The sequence below is a fragment of the Pogona vitticeps genome, chromosome ZW-PAR (assembly GCF_051106095.1).
Source record: "Pogona vitticeps strain Pit_001003342236 chromosome ZW-PAR, PviZW2.1, whole genome shotgun sequence".
NCBI lineage: Eukaryota > Metazoa > Chordata > Lepidosauria > Squamata > Agamidae > Pogona > Pogona vitticeps.
Window position 1 is genome coordinate 1,273,535 of NC_135800.1, and position 15,186 is coordinate 1,288,720.

Below are 15,186 nucleotides of genomic sequence, written 5' to 3' on the forward strand. Positions count from 1 at the left end.
TTGGGTGTTCGATTCCCCCCCTCCCCGCCTCCCTCTATGGCGTTGCAAAGCTATTCCCTGGTGGTAATGCCAACTAGGCGAAGGGTGGATTAAAAAAGGGTGATTCAGAGCCGTTAGCTTTACAAAAGACCTGCTCCCCAAAGGGTTGATCGGCACCCACGGGTGGTTTGTTCGGCTGCTCCTGGCCGGTCCCAAATTTGCCAGACACACCCAGGCCTCCGAAGCCAGAGGTGCGCAAGGCGTGCGCGGTTCTACTCAGGAGTAAGGGTCCCAACAATCCCCACACACAGGACAGGCCGGCTTCCGCGGCCCACAACCCGTTGCGCTTAAGAGCCCCCCCCCGTGCGCCGGTGTCGATCCCAGTGCGGCGCGCAGGGCTTCCTCGCGAGGAAGGCGCGCAAGGAAAGTCGCTCAGCCGGCGACCTCGGGCCCCCTTTTTCCAAGCATTCCCCCGCAGCCCTGCGCGAGGACGCAGGAAGAGGGGTGCATGGTTTGGCTTTTTGTGTGTGTGTATGTGCGCTACGTTTGCACGAGCGTTTTGCACGGCGTGCAAATGCGCCGCCAGCCTTCCCCTTCCCCCCCACCCGGCGTGCACCGGGCTGCCAACGCGGCGCCCTCCCCATGCATGCTGTCTGGATCGCTCGCACACACGCGCAACCCCCGATTCACTCCTGCGCGGGCCTTGCGCGCGATCCAAGCCCCAGCATCTCCCTTCCCAGGGGCGCCCGATCCAGCCTCCCGCAGCGCAGGGATCGCCCAAGGGCAGAAAGGAGCCCCCTTGACCGATCCGCCCCCCTGCGCGTGGAAAAAGCCCCCCCCCGCTCTCCCAAGGGTCGCGGCGCCTTTAAGGGACCCCCCCTCCCCGCCTGCAGCAGGCTCCGCCCACACAGGGCATGGCTCCGCCCCCGCTGCGGCTCCTTTCCCTCAGGGTCCCGCCCCCTCCCCCAGGCCCCTCCCCATATCCCCTGCCCGGGGTGGCATCCTAAGGACTACGCTTCCCGGCATGCCTTGCTGCCCGCCTGCTAGGACAAGCGAGGAGGACGCGCCCCTTGGGGTTCCCTGGGAATTGTAGTCTCTTTTTTTAGCCCTACAATGTGGGAGGGGGGGTCATAACGTGGTGGGTCTGGATTTTAATTTAGAAAAAAGGTAACTCTGTTCGCCTGTTCAAGGTGATCAGGCAAAAACCCCAAAGGGGAATATATTTTATACTATTATTTTTAAACCCTAACTTGTTATATATTAAAATAAAAACAGAATATCTAAAAATTTATTTTATTATATTATTAATTATTATATTATTTAAAAATAGCAGCCAGTCTTTCAGGTACCATGGGTTTTTTTTAAAAAGTCTTATTTAATTTTAATTTTTATTATTTTTATTTACTTATCACACTTTCTCTTACTCCTATTATTACTCGTTCGGGTTTGCCTGATACGTCTTTTAATTGCCCTCCTGTAAGGAAATTTTTATGAAAAGGGTGTGCCAGAGCCAATTTAATTTAATTGCCGTCTTGCCTCCCCATTTTTTTTAATAGGGGGTGGGGTGGAGGAGGTCCCTTTCTCCGAACAGCCAGAATTGAACCCCCTTGGCTCTTGCGGTTTTTAAAGAGCTGTAATGATTTTTTCCCTAATATATTTTAAGAGCCATTAACTTTACAAAAGAGCCGTTCCCCAGCTCTTGATAGGCACCAGTTCAGCAGCCTGTCTATCTGGCCTCGTCGATCCGGTCCCAAAGGGAATCTGAACTTACAAATTCACCACTAGACACTGGTCGCTCTCACACACACGCACACAAATACACACACGTACAAATGCACAAACTCACCATAAGCTACCTTGATGAAACCTTACCTGTCTATTAATTTCTTTATGTCCTTCTTCCCTTTTTCCGTTTCCAGTTTTCTTCCAGCAGGCTCGAAACCGCCGATAGCGGCGCACTGCGGTCACATCAACCCTGAAATATGATTTGAGAGAATATGAATCACAACCACCCTCTCGTATATCTTGGTTCTTTACCGGCTCAGTTGTGCAGTCCTGGAACAACTGAAATCAGCCCCGGGGCCTCGTCCCCGAGCTACAATTAGCAGTGGTGATTTTAAAACAGGGACCTTTGTTCATCTGTACAAGCTCCCGTTGGGTCCAATCAAAAGAAATTTTGAAAAATGACCTGAAAAAAGGGTGAAAACATGCAGCACCGTAAAAAAAAAAACAACCCAACCCTATTATATTTTAAGGTGAGCTTTCATGCCTAAATCCACTTCGTCAGACATAAGGAGAGAGAAAAAATGTAACTTGCTATGCTGCATTGCACAAACATCTATAGAATTCTGGGTAATATGTAAATGAAATGTTAGTGGCTAACTCCTTGGGAGAAGCCCTAGAGGTGAGGACCGGCGGTGGTAAAGGCAGCTGCTTGGACACCACGACCCTGCAAAGCAGATCAGAACGAGAGAGAGTGTGTGACCAGGGCAGTAAGTTTCATAGCCGAGCGGCAATCTGAACTCGGTTCTTTCAGTCTAATGCTATAGCGCTATGCCATTTGGGTTAACTTCTTCATATGGAGGGCTTTCCTGCGCAGAGCTTTTCCAAATAATTCCAAGCCGTTGGGAAAAGCTTCATTTTGGAACAACCCACTGAAAATAAATCTTGATAGGGACCCGCATGGCCAGCCGGAGAGATCCTGGCCTAAATGTGACTTTTTCTATCATCCACCAGACTTTTCTTAATCAATCAACCAATTTTTTAAAACTCACGGCACAATACAGTGGTGCCTCGCATGACGATGTTAATTCGTTCCACGAAAATCACTCTAAAACGAAAACATCGTCATGCAATTTTAAAAAGGCCATAGAAACGCATTAAAACCCGATTAATGCATTCCTAGGGGCTTCAAACTCACCGTCCAGCGAAGATCCTCCATAGCATGGCCATTTTCGCTGCCCGTGCAGCGAGGAATCCGTCCCAGAAAACAGCAGGCAGCCATTTTTTTTTACTCGGCGGCCATTTTGAAACCGCTGATCAGCTGTGCAAAAATCATCACTTTGCGATGATTGGTTACCGAAACAGGGGACCGATCATCGCAAAGTGAAATTCCCCCATAGGGAATGTCGTTTTGCAATCGCTTTTGCGATCGCAAAAACATCAACGCAAAGCGATTTCATCGTCAAACGGAGCGCTCGTAACGCGAGGCACCACTGTATTCTGTGTGTCTGTTGAGAAGCAGAAATGAACAAGAATGGTTTTCGGTCCATTTTTTAAACCATTGGCTGGAGAAAAGTGCGTTGACAAGCTACACTTTTGATCCATGCATGAACACAAAGAATTTGATCAATATTTACATTGAGAAAGACTTCCCCCAAAGTCATCATTTCCAAAAGGATACACTTTAACTGCTGGGATGATGATGATGATGCAGATACATTTCCAAAGGACACAAAAGTTGCTACATATATAAACAAAATGTATGTACAGTAGGTTGTAGGTGGAATTTGTTTTGGGGGAAAAAGAAACACATTTAAGAATCTCAGCAACATTTTAACAGTTTCATTTTTGCTTTCAGCACGTGGGACCCACAGGATTCAGTGCAGGTTTACTCTTGAGCAAATATGCAGAGAGAAATCGCAACTTAAATGTTGCAGCTTAAGTTTTGACCGCTCTTGATTTTTACTGCAATGGGAGGTTTTCAGTTGTTGGCAAGAAACAGCAAAACACCCCGATGATCCTGCAGCCGAAAGCCAACTTAGGGACTGCTCAGACGGGTAGATAAATCAGCATTTGGACTGCCGTTGATACAGTTTGATTTGCACCCAATTCATGGAACCGTAGAATAATGAAGTTGAAAAGGGGCCTCTAAGCTCATCCAGTCTGACCCCCCCTTGCTCAAGGCAGGCAGCCAAGCCAAAGCATATCTCACAGAGGGTGTAACCTTGAAGTCTCCATCGTTGGGAGTGCTCAACGCCTCCCGAGGTCACTCTTTCCTCATAAGGCTCGGTTTCCAGCTCCCCCGATCCTCCTGGTGGCCCTCCTCTCAACTTGTTCCACTTTGACAGCATCCTTCTTGAATTATAGTGTCCAGAACTGGACACAGGACTCAAGGCGAGGCCTCACCAGTGGCGAATAGAGGGGGACTCGTACCTCGCGGGATTTGGAGACTAGACTTTTCTCAATGCATCCTACAAACGCATTGGCCTTTTTTGCAGCAGAACTTTGCACTTACCCCTTGTGCTCTCCCCACATGCTTCTACTCAGAGCGACGCATCCTGCTCTTTTATGATGGCAGGCTTAGAGTGCACCACCCGGCTATTTCATGAACATTATTGTTATTCCCTTGCTTTTCATTAGTCCAGGTGGACTTGGTGGGAAGGTGGATGTGCCTTGTGGCCCAGGGGGTGCCTGCCCCCGACATTTGGGGGCTCCAGAGCTACCCAGGTGCTCTGTTCTGTTTTTATTTTAAATTTAGGGTCTGATGCAACTCCAAAGCGCCACGAAACCTCGCCTCTTCCTTCTGCAACAGCTGCGCAGGCCAGGAAGTGTGGGGCGGATTTTACAGCATCCCTTGGTGCTATTAATAGGATTTTTCTAGACACCCTATAGGAAGTCCATCCCTTTACTGTATATTATATATATATGTGTCGCTTTCCCTATGAACCTGTGGTATCTACCATGAACATCAACATAATGGCAACTCTATGGCCGAAATCCAGTCAGATGTTGTGACTAGAGTAGATTCACGGGGGATCTGGTAGGCAAATTCTACCGATCTAACGGGCCTGCTCTAGTTCGACGTTTTGTGTTTTAAAAGTTTCTCCACCCAATATGGGCACAAACAGATTTTAATTCTTGGGCTCCGTAATGGCTCAAAAAGTTGTTCCGTGTTCTCCAGCGTTTCTAAGGCTTCTCCGACGCAGTGTCGGTTTTGAAGATGATCTGCGATTATTTTTTCATCGTCGCTTTGAAAAGCAGTCGCAACACCGAACAGGAGCCGAGATTCTAGGCGTGCAAATTCTGCCCAGGTTAATGGAAGAGGGTGTGTTTATTTTGTCCGCCACTCCGACGGGCGCATGAAGCCGGCTGTGCGCACGAGGAAGGGGTGGAACCCCTCAGGAACCCAGGACTTACAGGAAGAGGAACAAGAAGTGCGCCAGGAGATCCTTATCGCCACACACACAGAGTCCGGATATGGACGCAGTCACAGCTCAAAGAGGAGGCAAAGAGGAGTGGAGTTTCGGCCTTCGGAAGGAAACCAGGCAGCTGTCACACCGCGCAGCGGCTTCCTGTCGGGGCCTCGCGTTCGCCCGAGGTGGCCGACAGCTGCAGTCAGGCGAGGATATGAGAGTGCCATTTCTGGACACTGCCCTGGATTTTGGGTCTCGGAAGGCGCCAAAGGCGGACAAAACCCACACCCGCCACATCCTTGGGTTCTCGCACACCGGCCGACAGCAATGCGTCCATGATTCCCTTCTACTTCTCACCTTGGCCTGCCAGCACAACCCTGTTTCGGCTGCGGCCGTTGTGTGTGCGAAAGGCGCATTGCTCTCCTGCTACCCACTTTTTATTCTTCCTGCTGAAATTCAAGATTCTTTCCTCCTCTAAGACATTGTGACCATCATACAGTGGGAAAACGTGGCGGAATTAATCACCAGCGCCTGATTTCATGCCAATGCATGGATGGCATATTATCTTAAATGTTGGTAGGTAAAGAAAAATGATTAAATTTAATACCGAGTCCTTTTCTTCTAACTGGCAGCGATTGCTTTGGTTTATTAGGCGTTGTGCAATCTTAAACACAGGAATGTTATCTTAAATGTAGAGTGTTTAAGGTAACGTACCACCTAGCAAACAAAAGCAATCACTGCCTGTTAGAAGAAAAGGACTTGTATTAAATTTAATTGATGTATTTTCTTATTTAATCTCTCCTGCAGTAACACAGAGGCCAGAATCCGAGTGAGCGTTTTCACCAGCATTCGGCAGGAAATAGCCACTAATTAGCAAGTCGCTGGCTGGATCGCTCTGCGAGCTAAGTCTCTGGCTGCTGAGCCAGAAGTTGGGAGTTTGAATCCCCCAATGGGCCTCTTGGGGGAAAAGCCAGCCTGGGTGGCCTTGGGTGAGCTGCTCCATTCCAGGGTGCCCCCTAGAGGAAGAGAATGGGAAACCAACCTGCTTCCCTGCCCCGACTCCTCTGTGTGCTGGTGGGCGCCTGCTGGAGGAGGCACGGCTGGGAAGCATTGAACACCTGTTGGCCACTAAACAAAACACCAGACATCGTCTGGTTTGTTGACCTGGCCATTCCAAAGGATGCCAGAGATGAAAATAAAAATTTGGAAAAAACGACAAAGGACAGAGACCTAGCCATCAAAACCTCTCGCTCGTGGATGAGACCCACTTCAGGGGTCCCCGTCATCATCGGGGCTTTGAGAACAATATCAAGAAATTTCACGCAATGTGATAAGCGGTTGCGGGTCTCAGAAATCACACCATCAAAGCTACAAAAAAATGGCAATATTAGCAACAGCATAAATACGGTGCTGATATTTCACAGATACTTAGATTTTTGGGGCTAAAACTTTTACCTGTTATGCCATACCAGTTCATATTTTTATCATTTTGACGGACTGTGCCTGGTATTCTGAATATTAATAAATATACCTTGTACTTGCCTATTAGACAAACAAATAATTTTATAAAACGGGGATGAGGGCTGTTCAAAAGCCGCTTGTGCTGGACCTTGAATTGGGTTCCTGACACATCCTTGCTTTTTTTTTTCCCAAAAGAATCCATCGCCTTGCAAACTTCCCACCAAAACCGCTTCACTCCATTCCGACGGCATAAATTCACAACCAGAAGGGAGAACTTTTTTTTTTAACTGCCAAGGATGCCAAACCTTTGGGAGGCAGAAAGCTCTGCCCGTCTCCAGCCGATTGCCCAGAAATCTACTTGTAGACCAGATCTCATTGGGGCCCTAAGATGTCGAAAAGGCGGCACTTCCCTTATTCTTCTGAGAAGCAAGGGTGCGGAGAAACAAGACCGAACAAGCATGGCACGGATCCTCCCGTTTCCCGACCCAGATTACGAGTGACATGATCTTCCTTATCGTGCTCCCCCCCCAGCCCGCACAAAGATACCCCCCATCCCCACCGAGCATCCGTCTTGCTCTGTCCTTATGACCAGCAGCAAAATCTTGGTTTTGGTGGATCGGATGCCCTTCTGTGCCTGCACGTTGTCGTCGCTTCCGTCGATGTCATTCCAGAAGGATCAAGCCGGGTTGACAGATCCCCCCTCGAGGAGAGCAAAGATGTTGCGAAATTTCCCTTGCCGAACAGAGTCTGGAGGTCAGGGACCAGATGCGGGCGGAGGGGCGGGCGTTGTGAGTCAACCACACAGGCCCGTTCTACTCTTGACAAGGCCTTCTCCCATTTCTTGGTCTTTCTCTCGTTCCACGGTATTCTAACAATGCAACCTTCTCCACCAGGTCCTGCTTCTTTCAAGGGGAAAAGACTCTCCGTCAAGTTGGGCTTAAATTACACCAACGATTCAACTCAGGGCTGTTTTTCAAGGACTTGGGACCCACCGACCCTTCCCTTTTTTTCTGGGGAAAAAAACGCTTGTTTTTCATAGGGGGACAGATTTGGGACTTGGTCCCAAAGACCTGCCAACCCCACCTTTCTGAGTTCACAGGTCTCAGGGTGCCAGCTAGAGAGGGTCAATCCAGCTAATTTGGGAAAAAAAACACCGCAGCTCTCTGGAGAAGCCCACTGAACACATCTGGAGCTCCCCAGATGCAGTACGAGAAAATGCATCGCCAAGAAAACTGCCTAATCACACAGGTTAGTTGAGCAGCCGGTGAACCCTGTATAATCCACCGACATTAACTTCTAAAGTTAATAGACACCTTGAACATAACACACCAGGCATCTTCATGATAGGATGAAGAAATGTCTCGATCATTGACACGCCAATTCTAGGGGATGCCAGAGCTGAAGATAAAGAATTGGAAAAACTAACCAAGTACAGAGACCTGGCCGTTGAAACCTCTCGCCTCTGGAAGAAACACGCTTCAGGGGTCCCCGTCATCATCGGGGCTTTGGGAACAATATCAAGAAATTTCACGCAATGTGATAAGCGGTTGCAAATCTCAGAATTTACACCACCAGAGCTAGAAAAAAAAAACCCCAGCAGTATTAGGAACAGCATACATACTGCGCCGATATTTAACAGATAGTTAGGTTTTTGGTTAAAACCTATCTCTTATATGATGCCAGTCAATGTTTTTATCATTTTGATGGACTGTGCTTAGTATTTTGAATAAGCACATCTTACGTCCCTGCTGTAGATCTGAAACATTTGCTGCCAAATTGATGTTGAAGCAAATATTATCCTCCCAGGCACGCAAACCTTTCAGCGCTCTGTTCCTGAGCCATCCGATCTGCAAAAAGAGCCCTGTTACTTCCCAAATGACCAAACCGCCAGGCAAAACGACGCAGGCTCCTTGGCCAAATGCATCGGGAAGCGTGCTCACGTCAAAGCAAACCGTGAGTCTCTCTTTATTCAGGACTGGGTGTCCTGTTTTTAGATCACCTTCTTGTTTACCCTTGCGTCTAATGAGAGTTGCCCAATCCAAATAGCCGGGCTGCTGGTGGTTCAGAAGCCATGAGTCACCCCTATGCCTTGCGTTCAAACCTGGATTTCACTTCCATGAGTCACATGTTAATGGTGGCAAGCTCCCTCTTGCAACCGGCTCATTCCCTGAGATGGGAAACTTTAAAAAGAAAAGCTACGACGCTCAGACTATCCTAGGGCCTGCTGTGAGTTGTCTGGAAGGTTTTAAGTCTTGCAATCCCCTCCAAAAAAGTAACTTTCCCCTTGCCTGATTCACTCCTATGTCCGGGTACTAGCCACGGCATCCATGTGGGCCAGTATTAAGACTTCCGTCCTGTGCCTCCTACAGCAGAATGGCCACTCTGCAAGATTTTGTTGTAGCCCGACACACCCGGCCACACACACTTTTCCCCAACCTGCGGGGCACTTGATAAACCCCAAATACACAATTTACACCGACAGAAGTGTTTCCTCGCGCGTCGTTACAAGCCAGGACCGCTTTCCAGCCAGTCCGAGGGTGTAATCTACGGATCTTAAATGGCTGGCCTTTCTGCCCCCAATTTCCATGCCTCCTGCATCTGAATTCCAGTACGACGCCCCCCTACCTGCAGGGTCAGTATCCACTCACTCACTTCTCCGCTACCTGAAAACACAGAATAACCCACCAACCCCAGAAATACATATTTCCCATGTATTTCCAGGGTGTATTTACCAGATCTGGCCATGGGAGGAAGCCAGAGATCATGCAATGGATAGCGTTTGATATTTCCGGGTTTGGTTTATTTATTTTTTGGCCTCTGCGGGAGGGGGACCTTGGAACTCATCTCTTGTGGATGGCACGGTCGATATTTTAAATCCTCTTCACATGTAGAAGAATGTTTGTAAACCTCTTCCCATTCCCACCCTGTTCCCCCCCCCTTTTTTTTTGGACAACAAGGGGAAAAAAGTAAGAACAGAAAGACGGATTAGCCAAAGAGATGGGAGGAGATTCTGTCTGTCTGTCTGTTGGTTTTTGGACCACGGCTCCCATAGTGAGATTAAAGCCAAGACGAGAAGGGAGCGTCATCCAATTCAGGCCAATGGCTCGCAGTGGGCACTAGCCGCATCAGGCTACCCATCTGAGAAAGGATCGGGCATCTCCAGGGATCGGTGCCAACAATGGAGAAAGATTTCCATATGCTTGAGAGATATAAAATTTATAGAGATATAAAATTTCCAAAACATTTCCATTTTGTTCCAGAAAAAAAAAATATTGGGTGGAAAGGGGAAATGTGGTGGGGTGTTTTTTTTTTCCGGGAGAAAAAAAATTGGAAATTTTCAGAAATTGTCCATTTCTATTTGAAACCACGGAGAGTGGCCGAGAGGCTCGCTGGCTAGACAAATCACCATGGATGATGCCTCTTCTAGAGCAGCCTGTCTCAACTGGTGTTGGTGGGGGAATAGGGCCCCCAGGGGTGCACATTTGAAGAGGCCACGGACTGGAAACCATTCTTTATGCATCAACTTCTGAGGTTCATTATATGAATTCTACAATCCTGATTCGGTTTGCATTTCTTCCCAGTTGTGTTCCCAGCCGTGGCCAAACCGAGGCCGAGAAGGGCTATCCCAGCATCTCCTTGCATGGAAGAAAAAGTGATTGCTCTGGAGAAAAACAGACCCACCTCTGGTTTTTGGTGGAGTTCTGACCTGGAACAAGCCTAGTTTGCTTAATTTTTTTCTTTTTTTACCTTCTCTGAAATCCGTTTCTTGTTTATTCCCCAAACCGGAGTTGTAGGTGACCATCGCAGCTGGCTTGTTGGCATCCTTCTCCTCTGGATCAGCCTCCTTTCTTCAGGAAAACTCCCTTCTCCCTTTTATCCTGGAGGAAAGGCACCTGCCTGGAAAAACTGGGGGAGGAGCCTCCCCAGGCCACGCCCCCTTTCCCCCAGAGAGACTCACCTGAGAGGCCAAGCCTCTGCCTCCTACCAGGGAGCTCCCGTTACTCTTCTGGACTACATTTCCCAGGCACCTTCGCCAGCGGGGGACGAGAGAGCGCTGGAAAAGTTTCCCAGCCTGGTCCAGGTGAGCTGACAAAGGTGGCTTTCCCGTTACTGGGAAACGTTACTTTTTTTTGGGGGGGGGCGTGGAATTCCCAAGAACCTTTGGCCAACCTGGCTGAGAGGAGGGAAACCTTTTGCTGTCTTTAAAAGCGCATTGCTTAGCCAGCTTGGCGAAGCGCTTGGGCGCATTCCCTTCCCGGGAGCGCGCAGTCCAGCCGTCTTGCGGGGCCGTCCCCGGCCGCGGCGCTCCTCTTCCTCCCCCTCCCTCCCTCGATCATTCCAGCCAAGCCCCCCCAAAAAAAGCCTGCCCGGTATTTGAATAGCACAAAGGAACCGCCTCGCCTGGATTGGCCAGGGGGACCTCGGCGGGGCGGGCGGCGGCTGCCAATCCCACCCCACGGAGCCCGGCTATTGGCCCTGGTGGCCGGGGGAGGGGCGGCGGGGAGGGTACAAATAGCGGGGGCTGGGGAAGGGAGCGCGGATCGCCTGGCACGCCGGAGCGCCGGCGGACGGGAGCTGCTGCGCCCGGGCGGAGAAGCAGGAGGAGGCACCCGGCGCGCAAAGACAGGCAGGCAGGCAGGCAAGGGAGAGAGGCGGCCAGCTCCAGTTCCCAGGCGGTGGAGGGTGCCCGTCGCCCTCCTGAGAGTCCCCGCTCGGCCTCTTCCCTCCCTCGCTGCTGCTTGCGCGGATGCGGACCGGGGAGCGCGGCGGCGGAGGCGGTGGCGGCGGCGAGCAGCGCACCAGCCACGGTCGATGCTGAAGGGCCGGCGGCGGCGAGGAAGAGGAGGAGGAGGAGGAGGAGGAGGACGGCGGCGGCGGCGTTGGCGGCGGCGGCGGCTGATGCTGCTGATGATGATGGAGGGCGCCCTCGACGCCCAGAGCCTGATCAGCCTCTCGCTGCGCAAGATCCACAGCTCGCGCACCCAGCGCGGGGGCATCAAGCTGCACAAGAACCTGCTGGTCTCCTACGTGCTGCGCAACGCCCGCCAGCTCTACCTGACGGAGCGCTACGCCGAGCTCTACCGGCGCCAGCACCACCATCACCACCACCACCATCATCACCACCATCATCACCACCACCACCACCACCACCTCTACCTGGACGGGCCAACTCATGCGGGATCCGGCTGCGCCCCGGCGGACTTTAGCAGCCCCTTGCCGGCGGAGCTGGAGAGCCCCGAGGATGCGCTCCTGGCCGCCCCCAGCGCGGCGGCGCCCGAGGAGGAGGAAGAGCAGGACGCGCTGGGATTGGGACCCGCAGCGGGACCGGCCGCCCCGTCGGGGCTGGGCCGAGAGGCTCCGCTGGCCTTCTACCCCCCGCGCCTGGTGGGTCCCCCAAGCAGCCCGGCCGTCTCCGCGCCCGCTTCGCTTTACGCACCGCCCGGCGCCGACTTTGCGCCCGTCGGGGGAAGCTCGGGAGGCAGCGGCGGGGGCTCCTCGGACTCGGGGGCCGGGCTCCTGCTCCCCCCGCCGCCCTCCCCGCACTGCTCCAGCCGCACCACCGTCCTGGATCTGGACACGCACGTGGTGACCACGGTGGAGAACGGCTACCTCCACCAGGACTGCTGCGGCGCCCAGTGTCCCTGCGGGTGCCAGGGCGCCCCGACGGCGCCCCCAACGCCCCCCGCCAGCCCCGGGGCCAAGCGCAAGTACTACCCGGACCCCATCCACGGCGGAGGGGGGGCCCTGCCCGGGCTGGAAGCCCCCCACCTGGCCCCGGCTCCCCCCTTCGCCTGGGCCGCCCCGTGCCCCAACAAGCGCGCCCGGGTGGAGGACTTCAGCCCCACGGAGCCCGCCTCGCCGGCGCCCCCGGACCCCTCCAACATTTCCAACCTGATCTCCATCTTCGGCTCCGGCTTCACCGGGCTGGTGAGCCGGCAGGCGGCGGCGGCCCCCCCGCCGTCGCCGAATCCGCCGATGCCGGCGACGCCGAGCGCCCCCCCGCCGACGCCGCCTCTCCAACCGACGGACTCGGAGCAGCTGCTCAATGGGCAGCTGTGTGGCAAGCAAGCCCTGGCCAGCTTGGGCGCTTGGACGCGAGCGATCGTGGCTTTTTAAGGGGGGGGGGGGAGCGCGGACGGGACTTTGGGGGAGGGGGGCGGGCGAGGAGGGGGGCTCCCCGGCCGCCGGGGCTGGGTGGCTTCCCCCGGCTGCGTTTTGCTGGAGAGCCGGTGGAGAGGAAGGCGAGGAAACAAAAGACGGAGGGGTGTGTGTGTTTTTTTGGGGGGGGAGGGAGAGAAGAAGGAGGGCTGGGGGGGGGGAACGGACTGTCGGGCGAGCCAAGCGAATGTTTTCTAAATTGTACCATAGAATTTACTTCGGAGATCTTGGGCCTTTATTTTTGCAGAGATGAAGATAGAACGGAGGAGATATTTAAAAACCGCGGGGGGAAAAACCCCCAACAACGATCGTCTTTTGGTGTCCTTTGGGGGGGGGGTTTAAATGTCGGATTGATGCTCTTTTGCCTGCCCTCTCCCTCTTCCCTTTTTCTCCCCCCCCCCATCGCCCCTGCCCCTTTAGGGTTCAGATTTTTGGGGGGCGCAAGAAGACCCTCTTGGGCCAGGAGGCGGAAAAAAAGTAAAGAAGGGGCGTGCGCCCCGGGGAGTTTGCGCCCGATCCTGTCGGGGGTGGTCGGTGCAAGGCACTGGGAGGTCCTCTTCTGGGGGAGGGGGTGAGGAAAAGGGTTTTATCCTTGATTATCCCTTTTCACCACCACCCAAAAAATCCCAATAGTACGGGGTTTGAGAAAAGGACCCCTTTGCTCTTGAGCTCTCCGACTGTCCAGAAAAGCTGAGTTCTTTTCCATCAACGGCTCATTTTTAATGCAGCTTTTAATGGGCTTTTAGAACTTCTCCGGAGCAGGAGCAAAATAAAAAATTTCTGCCTTTCCTCCCCCGAACAAGCACACACACACAGAGAGACAAAATTGTGCCCCATTTCCCTTGCACTAGTCTTGGGTGTCTGCTTTTCTCCAGATCTACCCCCCCCCCGCTAGCTTTTTCTTAAAGTTGCCTTTTTTTTAAAGGACAGAAAATAAGAAATGGGGCTTTTTTGGGGGGGGAGGAAACTGGTTACGTAATTTGGGATCTGTTTCCTTTCCTTGGGGGGGGCGCCTCGGTTTCTATCCTCCTCCCCAACTCCGGCATGCTTTCCTTCTGTGGTTCTGGCGAACATTTCATTTTTTTTTTCTTAAGATAAGTTTGATTTTGAGAGGGAAGGAGGAAGGGAAGGGAACCGACTTTTCCCAGCATGCAGTGCTGCTCTGGAGATCCTCCCCCCCTTTTTCCCCCCTCCTTGGTTTGTGTTCCTCCTACTAAGAGGGTTTGTGTGTGAATGGCACAACTACATCTGTTAACACTATTTCAGTGTCTGGATGAATATTTCCCCCCCTGGAAGGTCTGAACGCTCGCGATTCAACCAGCATTGAGTTGGTCCTCTGTGCAAACCGACAAAAAAAAAAAATTAAAAGTCTGTGTTCCTGTAATCCTTTTCTTTATTAAAAAAAAGTTATTTAACTTTGTGGTTTTTTTTTTTAAATGAAAGGTAGGGGGAAAAAACCTTTTGTTGTAAAAAGGTGGCTTTTTTTTCAGCCTGCCGTCCAGAACGTCACATTTAGCACTGTGTGTATTAATGGACTGAATTGCCAAACGTAATTACTATTAATTTTTTTTTCCTTTGTATCTCTGTATATTTTTTGTGTGTTGCGTGCGTGTGTCCCCATTACTGGATTGTATATCACCGGGTAAAACTGTTCAGATTTTGTTTAAATTTATAATCTTAATAAAAAGTCCGGTTATAAAAATTTAACTGTGTGTCTCCTGACACCCCTCAGGAAAGAGGCTGGCAAAATGCAAAGCTTTATGGCTGGCTCACATTTCCGTATCTGATCCTAAACTTTCCCCCCCCTTCCTTGGAAAGATGGTGGGTATGAATGGGCATCACAAAACTGGCTCTGAGGATTCAGATTTAGGGAGACGTTTTCCCCCCTAAATCCGCGACCTAGATGCGCAACCTGTGTTTATCGAGTCCACACACACACACACACACACACACACACACACACACACACACACACACACACACATTGCTTTGTAAATATTCATCAAAAACAGAGAACTTTGTTATGAGCTGCCCTCCCCTGCAAACGTGATGGCTGGGGATTCTGGAATTTGTAGTCTCAGAAAAATAAATGGTTTTTTTTTAAACCAGAAAAGGACAGCATTATTTATTTATTAAGCTGCCTTTCTTCCAAACAAGGGGACCCAAGGTGGCAAAAAATATATATATTTTCTGGAAGATCTCGGCTCTCCTCCCTTAAACCTGAGAAAGGGGTCTCTTTATCTGCACGGAGTGGCAGAGAAGGTAGAACCAAGTTAAACCCTAGGGGTCTTAAGGGGGGGAAATGGGATGATCCGTCATGCCAAGCAGGGGGAGGGATCCTAAGGGAAGAGGAAGCCGAAGGCCCTCTTCCTCGGAAACATCATTTTCTTTTCCTTATCATTGCTTTTGAGGGCAGAAGCAGGAAGCCTAGCATTTCTGGTGGGCTAAAGGA

The 15,186-nt window shown here is 51.4% G+C and overlaps 1 protein-coding gene and 1 long non-coding RNA gene across 2 annotated transcripts in view; one reads left to right on the forward strand and one right to left on the reverse strand.

Annotated features, from left to right (window-relative positions):
* The window catches only part of LOC110079627 (uncharacterized), a 37,460-nt gene extending 29,485 nt beyond the window's left edge, over positions 1 to 7,975 (reverse strand). The window contains exons 1-2 of the long non-coding RNA XR_013539646.1: positions 4,217 to 7,975; positions 1,852 to 1,954 (exon numbers count right to left, since the gene is read on the reverse strand). This is a non-coding gene — a long non-coding RNA (uncharacterized LOC110079627). The remainder of the gene's footprint in view (positions 1 to 1,851; positions 1,955 to 4,216) is intronic.
* A 3,117-nt stretch (positions 7,976 to 11,092) lies between these two features.
* IER5L (immediate early response 5 like) lies at positions 11,093 to 14,436 on the forward strand. Its single transcript, XM_072985021.2, has one exon. The coding sequence runs from the start codon at positions 11,388 to 11,390 to the stop codon at positions 12,690 to 12,692; it is 1,305 nt and encodes a 434-aa protein (XP_072841122.2). The 5' UTR covers positions 11,093 to 11,387; the 3' UTR covers positions 12,693 to 14,436.
* Positions 14,437 to 15,186: the final 750 nt, after the last annotated feature.